The sequence below is a fragment of the Heterodontus francisci genome, chromosome 17, assembly GCF_036365525.1.
Source record: "Heterodontus francisci isolate sHetFra1 chromosome 17, sHetFra1.hap1, whole genome shotgun sequence".
NCBI lineage: Eukaryota > Metazoa > Chordata > Chondrichthyes > Heterodontiformes > Heterodontidae > Heterodontus > Heterodontus francisci.
Genome location: NC_090387.1, coordinates 87,147,771 through 87,161,920, shown reverse-complemented (window position 1 = coordinate 87,161,920; position 14,150 = coordinate 87,147,771). Strand labels below are relative to the sequence as shown.

Sequence of the window (14,150 nt, the reverse complement as noted above, 5' to 3'; positions counted from 1 at the left end):
CTCAGATACTGAAGCAATCCGTGTAGAAATGCAGCAAGACCTGGACAATATCCAGGCTTGGGCTGATAAGTGGCAAGTAACATTCGTGCCACACAAGTGCCAGGCAATGACCATCTCCAACAAGAGAGAATATAACCATCTCCCCTTGACATTCAATGGTATTACCATCGCTGAATTCCCCACTATCAACATCCTAGGGGCTAACATTGACCAGAAACTGAACTGGAGTAGCCATAGAAATACCGTGGCTACAACAGCAGGTCAGAGACTAGGAATCCTGAGTAACTCACCTCCTGACTCCCCAAAGCCTGTCCACCATCTACAAGGCACAGATCAGGAGTATGATGGAATACTCTCCATTTGCCTGGATGGGTGCAGCTCCAACAACACTCAAGAAGCTCGACGCCATCCAGGACAAAGCAGCCCGCTTGATTGGCACACCATCTACAAACATTCACTCCCTCCACCACCGACACACAGTGGCAGCAGTGTGTACCATCTACAAGATGCACTGCAGCAATGCATCAAGGCTCCTTAGACAGCACCTTCCAAATCTGCGACCTCTACCACCTAGAAGGACAAGGGCAGCAAATGCATGGGAACACTACCACCTGCAAGTTCCCATCCAAGTCACACACCATCTTGACTTGGAACTATATCGCCTTTCCTTCACTGTCGCTGGGTCAAAATCCTGGAACTCCCTTCCTAACAGCACTGTGGGTGTACCTACCGCACATGGACTGCAGCGGTTCAAGAAGGCAGCTCACCACCACCTTCTCAAGGACAATTAGGGATGGGCAATAAATGCTGGCCTAGCCAGCAACGTCCACATCCCACTAATGAATAAAAAGAAACTCTAATTCCCTATTCTACAACAGTCACACACCTTATGATTCCTCTGTGACTGACCATCACAATGTCCCCTTGGTCACAAAGCTGAAATGAAAGTCACCATAAAATATATATTCCAAATCAATTTTATCAAACAAACCATCAAATATTCCATACAAATATCATCTATTCACCCTGTACATTCCCTTTGTGCCTGTGTTGTGGGTGTCTTTGCCTGGCCTCGTGCTCCTATGCAGTGGTACCCATGGCTGCAGTAATGCTGGAGGAAGGCAGCTGAACTTCAGTGCAGCAGACTGAAGATGGTCTTGGATGATAACCTCATGCAGCTCTGGGCCTAGGAGGCTTGGCTTTGGTCTGCACCATCACCTTGATATGGGTGGCAGCAGTCTGGGCTGGCTGGCTAAAAGGCAAAAGCAAGGGCACTGGTAGTGATGGGAAGACGAATGTTGTCATTCTGAGAGGACAACAGGTTCATGCTCCATAAAGCCACTGCTACTCCCCTGGGGTGATGCCTCAGCAATCCTAGTAACCTGTTGAAGGACATATTGCTGGACTGATGCGAGAACCTATTTGCCCCTTTGGGCACTGGTATCCACAGCCATGATGGCAGCAGTCTGAGCCCGCATGCCAGCAAACTGTACTTATAGGACGACAAGCTGAGATTGCATGATCTCAGTCTGAGCTTCCAGTGTAGCAATGAGACATTAGATGTCTTCTGCTCATGCTGCAATGGAAGCTGAGATACCAGCCTTCAGATGCTGCATCATGGTTGGGTCTGCAAGTGTTGTCATGGAGTTGGCCATTACTTCCACATTGGAAAGGATGGGCTTCAGGCTCTGCACAAAGCAAGGATAGTGCTGGACCCCTTTATACTCCTTGACAGTGACCGTAGGCTTTCTGGCAGGCCTGCTAATGCACCGAGCAGTTCATTGTGCATGCTCATTAGCATTTCTCTGTATGTCGCCCCATCAAAGTCCTCATCTGTGCCCTCTGCAGCAGAACTCATGTGACATCGCTCTCTGCCGAGCTGGTACCTGCATTACCCTTTCACCCTGTCCTGGCTGCATGTCACACATGGCTGGTGTCTTCCCACATGTCGATACTGCCTCTAAGCTATCCTCTAAAGTACAAGCAGTGTCAGTATCTGAGCTGGTGGTTGCATGTGTTAGAGTAATGATGGTGTTTCTTCATTGTCAGTCTCTTCTTCCTCTTCCACTTCTTGCTTCTGTATGACTGCCTGGCCAGGGTGCATATCTGAAAGAAGAAAGGCACAAGGGTAAGGTTGCAGTGAGGGGAGGGAAGGAAAGCAAGAGGTGCACACTTACACCATCTGCAGCTTATAAATTAGAAGAGATTGTGTGATGAGGGGCAAATGGGATGTGAGAAGGATTAGGCATGAGCATACTGCCATCTTCAATGCTTTTCGTCCTGCGACCAGCCATGGCATCAGTCATGGCCACTCCAATGATGAAAAGCACCATTTCCTCCATCGGGGTGAGAATATGCAGCCATGCCTGTCCCCCAGTGGTTAGTTGCTGCTGCCTGCATTTGTGTGCCACCTTGTCCTGAAAAAGGGAAGTATGTCAGTGAGCATGGATCAGTTTGTTTGGATGATGTGCCTGTCATGATTGAATAGCCAGCAGTATGTGCGCAAGTTGTGAGATGTGCATGTGGGGCTTTGCAGCAGGGTAAATTGTGTGAAGGTGTGGTGAAGCTATGAATGTGAAGTATGAGTTGTGGTTGAAAGAGATTTCTGGAAGGTGAGTGGTGGTGGGGGGGGGGGGGGGGAGGTTGGTGGGAGTGGTGGTGATCTGAGCAGTGTGCGAGGCTAGTGGTTCCGTTGCAAAGATATGGCACTCGTGTGAGATCATACATTTTTTGCAGCACTGTGTCCAGGTTCTTGGGGGTTAGAGCTCTTGCATTGACCATGGCAACTATCTGCTCCTACTGCCTTTCTAGTTTATGTCTGGAGGGCCGCCTGGACATCTGTGGGTAGAGGACCTCTCTCCTCTTGTCCACATCCTCAACCAAGGTTTCCAATGCTACACTGGAGAATCTTGGAGCCTGCTCTCTGCCATGTTGTGCCACCTTTGTCTCTTTCCTGGGTCAAACTCACTCGTAGAATGATTTTCAACATCTAATCCAGTCAAAATGCACCTCTCCTTTAAGATTTATAGGCTGCCTTTAAGTAGTGCAGGCCAGCCTGACTTCACATTAGCCACTCAAGATTTTGCTCCCCCTGCTAACATGTGCAGCCAGTCAAGAGCACACTTAGCATTCACTGCATTTTTCAATCATGTCATGAATCAGTGAGAGTCGGCCTGGGGTTAATCAGGGAGAGTCGGCCTGGGGTTAATCAGGGAGAGTCGGCCTGGGGTTAATCAGTCAGAGTCGGCCTGGGGTTAATCAGGGAGAGTCGGCCTGGGGTTAATCAGGGAGAGTCGGCCTGGGGTTAATCAGGGAGCGTCGGCCTGGGGTTAATCAGGGAGAGTCGGCCTGGGGTTAATCAGGGAGAGTCGGCCTGGGGTTAATCAGGGAGTGTCGGCCTGGGGTTAATCAGGGAGCGTCGGCCTGGGGTTAATCAGGGAGCGTCGGCCTGGGGTTAATCAGGGAGAGTCGGCCTGGGGTTAATCAGGGAGCGTCGGCCTGGGGTTAATCAGGGAGAGTCGGCCTGGGATTAATCAGGGAGAGTCAGCCTGGGGTTAATCAGGGAGAGTCGGCCTGGGGTTAATCAGGGAGAGTCGGCCTGGGATTAATCAGGGAGAGTCAGCCTGGGGTTAATCAGGGAGCGTCGGCCTGGGGTTAATCAGGGAGAGTCGGCCTGGGATTAATCAGGGAGAGTCGGCCTGGGGTTAATCAGGGAGCGTCGGCCTGGGGTTAATCAGGGAGAGTCAGCCTGGGGTTAATCAGGGAGAGTCGGCCTGGGGTTAATCAGGGAGAGTCGGCCTGGGATTAATCAGGGAGCGTCGGCCTGGGGTTAATCAGGGAGAGTCGGCCTGGGGTTAATCAGGGAGAGTCGGCCTGGGGTTAATCAGGGAGAGTCGGCCTGGGGTTAATCAGGGAGAGTCGGCCTGGGGTTAATCAGTCAGAGTCGGCCTGGGGTTAATCAGTCAGAGTCGGCCTGGGGTTAATCAGGGAGAGTCGGCCTGGGGTTAATCAGGGAGAGTCGGCCTGGGGTTAATCAGGGAGCGTCGGCCTGGGGTTAATCAGGGAGAGTCGGCCTGGGGTTAATCAGGGAGAGTCGGCCTGGGATTAATCAGGGAGCATCGGCCTGGGGTTAATCAGTCAGAGTCGGCCTGGGGTTAATCAGGGAGCGTCGGCCTGGGGTTAATCAGGGAGAGTCGGCCTGGGGTTAATCAGGGAGAGTCGGCCTGGGGTTAATCAGGGAGAGTCGGCCTGGGGTTAATCAGGGAGAGTCGGCCTGGGGTTAATCAGTGAGAGTCGGCCTGGGGTTAATCAGTGAGAGTCGGCCTGGGGTTAATCAGGGAGAGTCGGCCTGGGGTTAATCAGGGAGCGTCGGCCTGGGGTTAATCAGGGAGCGTCGGCCTGGGGTTAATCAGGGAGAGTCGGCCTGGGGTTAATCAGGGAGAGTCGGCCTGGGGTTAATCAGGGAGCGTCGGCCTGGGGTTAATCAGGGAGAGTCGGCCTGGGGTTAATCAGTGAGAGTCGGCCTGGGGTTAATCAGGGAGCGTCGGCCTGGGGTTAATCAGGGAGCGTCGGCCTGGGGTTAATCAGGGAGAGTCGGCCTGGGGTTAATCAGGGAGAGTCGGCCTGGGGTTAATCAGGGAGCATCGGCCTGGGGTTAATCAGGGAGAGTCGGCCTGGGGTTAATCAGGGAGAGTCGGCCTGGGGTTAATCAGGGAGCATCGGCCTGGGGTTAATCAGGGAGAGTCGGCCTGGGGTTAATCAGGGAGCGTCGGCCTGGGGTTAATCAGGGAGCATCGGCCTGGGGTTAATCAGGGAGCGTCGGCCTGGGGTTAATCAGGGAGCGTCGGCCTGGGGTTAATCAGGAATCCCTGTACCCATTTTTAGGGGCTATAGAATTTTGCTCCCACTGCCTCTGATGAAAGATCATTAATCTGAAACATTAATTCTATTTCTCTCTCCACAGATGGTGCCTGACCTGCTGAGAATTTTTAGTATTTACTGTTATTATTTCAGATTTTCAGCATCCACAGTATTTTGCTTTAGTAGGCCAGGCTGAGCGTCCTCAATCATTCCACACGGACTGTCCCTAAATAACCCAGGCTGACTGTCTCTGAGCAGCCCAGACGCTTGAGTTCATTAATTTTATTCAGAGTAAAGGCTCTCAAGGAATCAGAACAAGGAATAAAGCATGTCAAAGGAAGGGGAAAAGAATCAGGCTGGAAATCATTGATCTCTTTGTCTTATGTCAGTTGTGGGAAAATTCACTGGAAAAATTCTCGCTTTAAAAGGCCAGCAAGGATTCGCACTTGCATCCAATGGGAGCGTATAATCAGTAGGCTTTACACTATTGCCCATGATTTCCTGATCCCAGTAAATATAGTTCCATGTCAGGAATGGCGAACCAGAAAATCTCCCCTTGGTTCACACACTGTGGTGATGTTTCCAGGAGGTGATGCTCTCTGGCCATTGTATGTTAATGACATCAAACATATTTTGGGAATATTTGCTCTGACAGCTATTTCTTGTAAAATGGTATATCTGTTTTAAGTATCCTCTGGTGATTTTACTAGAAAAGCAAAACTGAGAAAAGCTCCCACTGTTTACAATATCTCTAACATGTAGTGGTTAGAGGAAGATCACATCACAACAGTTGTTCAGGGTAGCATATGCAGGTATTAGCAGTCCATGCCTCTACGTTCTGAAGAAGTTGTTGATTGGGAGTCACAGCGAGAGTGAATGTCAGGAGTTTGCTGCTTCTGTTGACTATTGGCACTACTTTCTTCACAGTCTGTCCAACCCTGAGAGCTTGGAAATAAACCATCTTGTCCTTGTGATTGACTACTTCAATCTGAAAGGGCAGAAAGGAGAAAGCACTGCAATTACTTATGTCACTGTAACTAATGTTAAAACAAATGCAAATAAATGAAGAATAAATTACGCAGCGACAATAGCAGGCACCTACGCTACTATACTCAAAATTACAGGGCAGTTATCCCCAGTACCCTTGCCAATATGTTGCTGGGATCTTACTGTGCTCAAATTGGCTGCCACGTTTGCTATATTTTAACAGTAACTCCACTTCAGAAAATAGTTCAGTGGCTGTAAAGCACTTTAGGAGGTCCCAGGGTCATGAAAGGTGCTATATAAATGCAAGTTCCTTCTTTTCTTTCTTGACCTTTAAGGCAGGAGATCAGGAGAACTTGGGGGGAATACTAGGGAAATGAGTTCACTCTCAATCTGTTCTCAATATTGATTCCGGACCCCATGAAGTCTCATGGCATCAAGTCAAACACAGGCAAGGAAACCTCCTGCTGATTACTACCTACCACCCTCCCCTCAGGTAACGAATCAGTACTCCTCCATGTTGAACACCACTTGGAAGAAGCACCGAGGGTAGCAATGGCACAGAATGCACTCTGGTTGGGAGACTTCAATGTCCATCACCAAGAGTGGCTTGACAGCACCACTACTGACCGAGCTGGCCAAGTCCTGAAGGACATGTCTGCCAGACTGGGCCTGCAGCAGGTGATGAGAGAACCAACAAGAGGGAAAAACCTATTTGATCTCTTCCTCCAAATACTTTTTGCAGATGCATCTGTTTGTGACAGTATTGGTAGCAGTGACCACTGACCACAGTCCTTGTGGAGACAACGTCTTATCTTCACACTGAGAACATAGTGTTGTGTGGCACTACCACTGTGCCAATGGGATAGATTTAGAACCAATATAGCAGCTCAAAACTGGGCATGCATGAGGTGCTTTGGGCCATTAACAGCAGCAGAATTGTACACCATAACAACCTGTAACCTCTTGGTCCAGTATATCCCTCACTCTTCCATTATCATCAAGCCAGGGGACCAACCCTGGACCCTGGTTCAATGAAGAGTGCAGAAGAGCATGCCAGGAGCAGTACCATGCATAATAAAAATGATGTGCCAGCCTGGTGTAGCTACGATACAGGTCTACATGCTAAAAGTGGAAGCAGCATTTCCAACACAGAGCTGAACAATCCCACAACTGACGGATCAGGTCAATGTTCTGCAGTGATTCCACAACCAGTTGTGAATAAAAACAAGAACATAAGAAACAGGTGCAGCAGTAGGCCATTCAACCCTTCAGGCCTGCTTTGCCATTCAATACAACCATGATTTTCAATCTCAATTCCACTTTCCCACACTATCCCCAAATACCTTAATTCCCTTAGTATCCAAAAATCTATCGATTTCTGTCTTGAGTATCTTCAACAACTGAGCATCCACAGCCCTCTGGAATAGATAATTCCAACCCTTTGAGTGAAGAAATTTCTCCTCATCTCAGTCCTCCAGGTGTGGTCTCATCAAGGTCCTAAGTTGCAATTAGACTTTTTACTCTTACACTCCAATCCTGTTGTAATAAAGGCTTGCATTCCATTCCTAATTGCTTGCTATACCCACGTTAACTTTCTGTGATTTGTCACCCAGGTCCCTCTGAATACCAACATTCCCGAGTTTCTCACCATTTAAAAAATATTCTGCTTTTCTATTTTTCCTTCAATCATGGATAACTTGACACTTTCCCATATTGTATTCCATTTACCATGTTCTTGTCCACTCACTTAAACTATCTATATCTTTTTGCATGCTCCTCACAGCTTACTTTCCCACCTAACTTTGGACCATCAACAATCTTAGTGAGCTGCAGGTGCAGAGAACCACATGGGAATATGATGTGGCAATAATGGAGACCCAGCTCAAGGTCAGGACTACACAGGGAACCTGTAGCTTAGCGGTAATGTTGGTGGGCTAGTAATTTAGAGGTCTGGCTAATGCTTTGGAGATTTGAGTTCAAATCCCACCATGGCAGCTGGTGGAATTTAAATTTAATGAATTGATAAAACTGGAATAAAAATGTAGCTTTAGTAATGGTGATCATGAAACTACCGGACTGTCGTAGAAATGCATCGGGATCACTAATGTCAGTCAAGGAAGGAAATCTGCCACTTACCATGTGACTCTAGACACACAACAATGTGGTTGACTCTTATCTACGCTCTGAAATGGCCTAGCAAGCCACTCAGTTGTATGAAACCATGACAGAAATGTCGAAGAATAAAACTGGACAGACCACCTAGTATCAACATAGGCACCGGAAATGACAAAGGTACACCTTGCCCAGTTGACCCTGCAAATCCTCCTCATTAACATGTGGGAACCTGTGCCAAAATTGGGAGAGCTGTCCCACAGACCAGTCAAGCAACAGCCTGACATAGTCATTCTCACTGAATCATATCTTACAGCCAATGTCCCAGGATCCTCTGCCACGATTCTAGCAGGACAGACAGAAGAGGCAATGGCAGCACAGTGCTATTAAGTTGGGGGAGAGTGGCCTCAGGAGTCCTCAACATTGACTTGGGACCCCATGATGTCTGATGGCATCAGGTCAAATATGGGCAAGTAAACCTCCTGCTGATTACTACTTCCACCCTCCCTCAGCTGATGAATCAGTGCGCCTCCATGTTGAATACCACTTGGAAGAAGCAATGAGAGTGGCAAGGGCATAGAATGTACTCTGGGTGGGGAACTTCAATGTCCATCACAAAGAGTAGCATGGTAGCATCACTGCTGGCCGAGTCTCAAGGAGCTATCTGCCAAACTGAGCAGGTGGTAAGAGAACAAGCAAGTGGGAAAAACTTACTTTACCTCACCCTCACCAATCTATCTGTCGCAGATGCATCTGTCCATGACAGTACTGATAGGAGTGACCACAGCGCAGTCCTTGTGGAGATGAAGTGCTGCCTGCACAATGAGGGCACCCGCCATCATGCTGTGTGGCACTACCACCATGCTAAATGGGATAGACTCAGAACAGGTCTAGCAAGCAATACTGTAACGGAACAATGGACTGGCTACAAAGATAAGACTGTTCAGGTACAGCCGAGGTATGTCCCACAAGCGGAAAAGACAGGACAAACAAAGCTAGAGCTCCCTGGATGACTAAAGAGACCAAGAGTAAAGCAGAAAATGGGTATATCTGACAGATATCAGTTTGATAACACAAGTGAGAACCAGGCTGAATATAGAAAGTTCAGAGAGGTAGTGAAAAAAGAAATCAGAGAGGCAAAGAGAGAATATAAGAGACTGACAGCTAACAAAAAAGGGACTCCAAAAGTAAATAAATAATAAAAGGGTAGTAAGAAGAGGGGTGGTGCTGATTAGGGACCAAAAAAGGGAGCTATACATGGAAGCCTAGGGCATGGCTGAGGTACTAAAAGCATCTGTCCTTACCAAATAAGAACATGCTGTCAAAGTTATAGTGAAAAAGAAGGTAGTTGAGACACTGGATGGACTAAAAATTGATAAGAGGAGTATTAGATAGCCTGGTTGTACTTAAAGTTGATAAGTTACTGGGACCAGATGGGATGCATCCGAGGATACTTCGGAAGTAAGGGTGATAACTGTGGAAGCACTGGCCATAATCTTCCAATCCTGCTTAGATACAGGGGTGGTACCAGAGGACTGGAAGATTGCAAATGTTACAATCTTTCAAAAAAGGGTGCAAGGATAAACCCAGCAATTTCCTGGGCAAAATGAACAATTATTTGGACAAGTGTGGATTAATTAAGGAAAAACAGCACAGATTTGTTAAACACAAATCTTGCTTAACTAACTTGATTGGTTTTTTTGGAAGGTAACAGAGAGAGTTGATGAGGGTAATGCAGTTGATGTGGTGTACATGAACTTCCAAAAGGCGTTTGATTAAATGCCACATAATAAATAGACTAGCCAGCAAAGTTGATACCCATGGAATAAAAGGGGCAGTGGCAGCATGGATACGAAGCTGGCTGTGTGACAGGAAACAGAGAGGCATTGTGAAATGGTGTCTTTTGGATTGGAGGAAGATATATAGCAGGGTTCCACAGGGGTCAGTATTAGGATCACTGCTTTTCTTGATCTATATTAATGACTGAGACTTGGGTGTAGAGGGCACAGTTTCAAAATTTGCAGCTGACACAAAGCTTGGAAATATTGTGGATTGTGTGGATAATGATAGACTTCAAGAGCAGATAGACAGGCTGGTGGAATGGGTGGGTATGTCGCAGATGAAATTGAATGTAGAGAAGTGTGAATTGATACATTTAAGATTGAGGAAAGGCAATATAAAACAAAGAGTACAATTCTAAAAGGGGTTCAGGAACAGAGACCTGGGGGTATATGTGCACAAATAGTTGAAGGTGGCAGGGCAGGTTGACAAAGTGGTTAAAAAAACATGCCGATCCTGGGCTTTATAAATAGAGGCATAGAGTACAAAAACAAGGAGGTTATGGTGACCCTTAATAAAATACTGGTTCGGGTTCAACTGGAGTATTGTATCCAATTCGGGGCACCACACTTTTGGAAGAATGTGAAGGCTTTAGAGATGGTGCTGAAAAGATTTGCAAGAATGGTTCCACGGATGAGGAACTTCAGTTATGTGGATAGATTGGAGAGACTGGGTTGCTCTCCTCAGAGAAGAGAAGGTTGAGAGGAGATTTGATAGAGGTGTTCAAAATCCTGAGGGATCTAGACAGATTAGATGGGGAGAAACTGTTCCCATTAGCAGAAGGGTTGAGAACCAGAGGACACTGATTTAAGGTGAATGGCACAAGAACCAACGGTGACATGAGGTAAAACATTTTTATGCAGTGGCTAGTTAGAATCTGAATTACACTGCCTGGAGTACACTGTGCTAGAGGCAGATTCAATTGTGTCTTTCAAAAGGGAATTGGATGAATACCTGAAGAAAACAAATTTGCAAGACTATGGGGTAAAGGGCAGGGGAGTGGGACGAGCTGAGCTGATTTTGCACATTTTGCACAGAGTCAGCATGGGCACGAAGGGCTGAATGGCATCATTTTGTACTGTAACCATTCTATGATTCTAAGATTCATAAAACCCAGTCCCTTCATCTAAGTCATTGATATCAATTGCAAATTGCTGAGGCCTAAGCACTCCTTGCGGTATCCTGCCAGTTACAGACTGCCCAGCAGAAAATGACCCATTTATTCCTAATTTCTGTTTTCTCTCCATTAATCAATCCTCAATCCATGCTAATATTACCTTCCAATTTCATGAGACCCAATTTGTGTAATAGCCCCTTGTGTGGTACCTTATCAAACATCTTTTGATAATTTCAAAAAAAATTTGAATTGTGTTTGAGAATTAAACAGGAGGAGGAGGGTCTATGAACATCCCCATCCTCAGTGATAGTAGAGCCCAGCACCTGAGTGAAAAACATAAGGTTGAAGTGTTTGCAAACATCTTCAGCCAGAAGTGTTGAGTGGATGATCCATCTTGGCCTCCTCCTGAGGTCCCCAGCATCACAGATGCCACTCTTCAACCAATTTGATATCACATATGAAGAAATGGCTAAGTGCAATAAATACAGCAAATTCTAATAGGCTCAACAACATGCTGGCTGTCGTGCTGAAGACTTCTGCTCCATAACTAACTGCACCCTTGCCAAACTGTTCCAGTACAGCTACAACCCTGGTACTGGTCCGACAAAGTGGAAAGTTGCCCAGATGTGTCCTATCCACAAAAAGCAGGACAAGTCCAATTCAGCAATTACTGCTCCATTAGTCTACTCTCAATTGTCAGGAAAGTGATGGAAGGTTTGTCGACAGTGTGCCATTAACTGACACTGAGCAAGAAACGACTGAAGGCGCTGGATACAGCAAAGGCTTTGGGCCCTGATAACATTCCGGCAATAGTACTGAAGATCTGTGCTACAGAAATTGCCATGCCCCTAGCCAAGCTGTTCCAGTACAGCTACAACACTGGCATCCACTAGGCAATCTGGAAAATTGCCCAGGTATGTCCTGCACACAAAAAACAGGACATGTCCAACCCGGCCAATTACAATCCCATCAGTCTGCTCTCAATCATCAGTAAAGTGATGGAAGATGTCATCGACAGTGCCATCAAGCGGCACTTGCTTAGCAATAACCTGCTCAGTGACGCTCAGTTTGGGTTCCGTCAGGGCCACTCAGCTCCTGACCTCATTACAGCCTTGGTTCAAACATGGACAAAAGAACTGAACTCAAGAGGTGAGCTGAGAGTGACTGCCCTTGACATCAAGGCAGCATTTGAGCGAGTATGACATCTAGGAGCCCGAGCAAAACTGAGGTCAGTGGGAATCAGGGGGAAAACTCTCCGCTGGTTGGAGTTATACCTAGCACAAAGGAAGATGGTTGTGGTTGTTGGAGGTCAATCATCTCAGCTCCAGGACATCACTGAAGGAGTTCCTCAGGGTAGTGTTCTAGGCCCAACCATTTTCAGCTGCTTCATTAATGACTTTCCTTCAATCATAAGGTCAGAAGTGGGGATGTTCGCTGATGTTTGCACAATGTTCAGCACCATTCGCGACTCCTCAGATACTGAAGCAGTCTATGTAGAAATGCAGCAAAACCTGGATAATAATCAGGCTTGGGCTGATAAGTGGCAAGTAACATTCATGCCACAGAAGTGCCAGGCAATGACCATCTCCAACAAGAGAGAATCTAACCATCTCCCCTTGATATTCAATGGCATTACCATCGCTGAATCCCCCACTATCAACATCCTGGGGGTTACCATTGACCATCCTGGAGCAGCAATATAAATACCATGGCTACAACAGCAGGTCAGAGGCTTGGAATCTTGCAGTGAGTAACTCACCACCTGATTCCCCGAAGTCTGTCCACCATCTACAAGGCACAAGTCGGGTGTGTGATGGAATACTCTCCACTTGCCTGGATGGGTGCAGCTCCAACAACACTCAAGAAGCTCGACACCATCCAGGACAAAGCAGCCCGCTTGATTGGCGTTCCATCTACAAACATACACTCCCTTCACCAACGACGCACAGTGGCAGCAGTGTGTACCATCTGCAAGATACAATGCAACAACGCACCAAGGCTCCTTAGACAGCACCTTCCAAACAGATAAGGAGGAGCCAGTGGATGTGGGTTATTTGGACTATCAGAAGGCTTTCAACAAAGTCCCACATAAGAGATTAGCATGTAAAATTAAAGTGCATGGGATTGAGGGTAGTGTATTGCGATGGATAAAAAATTGGTTGGCAGACAGGAAACAAAGAGTAGGAATAAATGGGTCTTTTTCCGAATGGCAGGCAGTGACTAGTGAGGTACCGCAGGGATCAGTGCTAGGACCCCAGCTATTCACAATATACATTAATGATTTAGATGAGAGAACTAAATGTAATATCTCCAAATTTGCAGATGACACAAAACTGGGTGGGAGGGTGAGTTGTGAGGAGGATGCAGAAAAGCTTCAGGGTGATTTGGATAAGTTAAGTGAGTGGGCAAAGACATGGCAGATGCAGTATAATTTGGATAAATGTGAGGTTATCCATTTTGGTAGCAAAAACAGGAAGGCAGATTATTATCTGAATGGCTATAAACTGAGACACAGGAATATGCAACGAGACCTGGGTGTTCTCGTACACCAATCACTGAAGGTAAGCATGCAGGTGCAACAGGCAGTAAAAAAGGCAAATGGTATATTGGCTTTCATAGCGAAAGGATTCGAGTACAGCAGCAGGGATTTCTTTCTGCAATTATACAGGGCCTTGGTGAGGCCACACCTGGAATATTGTGTGCAGTTTTGGTCTCCTTATCTGAGGAAGGATGTTCTTGTTATCGAGGGAATGCAGTGAAGGTTTACCAGACTAATTCCTGGGATGGTGGGACTGACATATGAGGAGAGATTGAGTTGGTTCGGACTATGTTCACTGGAGTTCAGAGGAGTGAGGGGGGGATCTCATAGAAACCTATAAAATTCTAACAGGACTTGACAGGGTAGATGCAGGAAGGATGTTCCCGATGGTGGGGGAGTCTAGAACCAGGGGTCATAGTCTAAGGATACAGGGTAAACCTTTCAGGACTGAGAAGAGGAGAAATTACTTCACCCAGAGAGTGGTGAGCCTGTGGAATTCACTACCACAGAAAGCACTTGAGGCCAAAACATTGTATATTTTCAAGGAGGAGTTAGATATAGCTCTTGGGGCGAAAGGGATCAAAGGATATGGAGGGAAAGCGGGAACAGGTTACTGAGTTGGATGATCAGCCGTGATCATAATGAATGGCAGAGCAGGCCCGAAGGGCCGAATGGCCTACTCCTGCTCCTATTTTC

At 46.9% G+C, this 14,150-nt stretch overlaps 1 protein-coding gene across 1 annotated transcript in view; it reads right to left on the bottom strand.

The window, feature by feature from the left end:
- hydin (HYDIN axonemal central pair apparatus protein) overlaps positions 1-14,150 on the bottom strand; it is a 1,234,740-nt gene that overhangs the window by 69,509 nt on the left and 1,151,081 nt on the right. Inside the window, exon 79 of the mRNA XM_068049816.1 lies at positions 5,690-5,848. Within this exon, the coding sequence (XP_067905917.1) occupies positions 5,690-5,848 (159 nt within the window). The remainder of the gene's footprint in view (positions 1-5,689; positions 5,849-14,150) is intronic.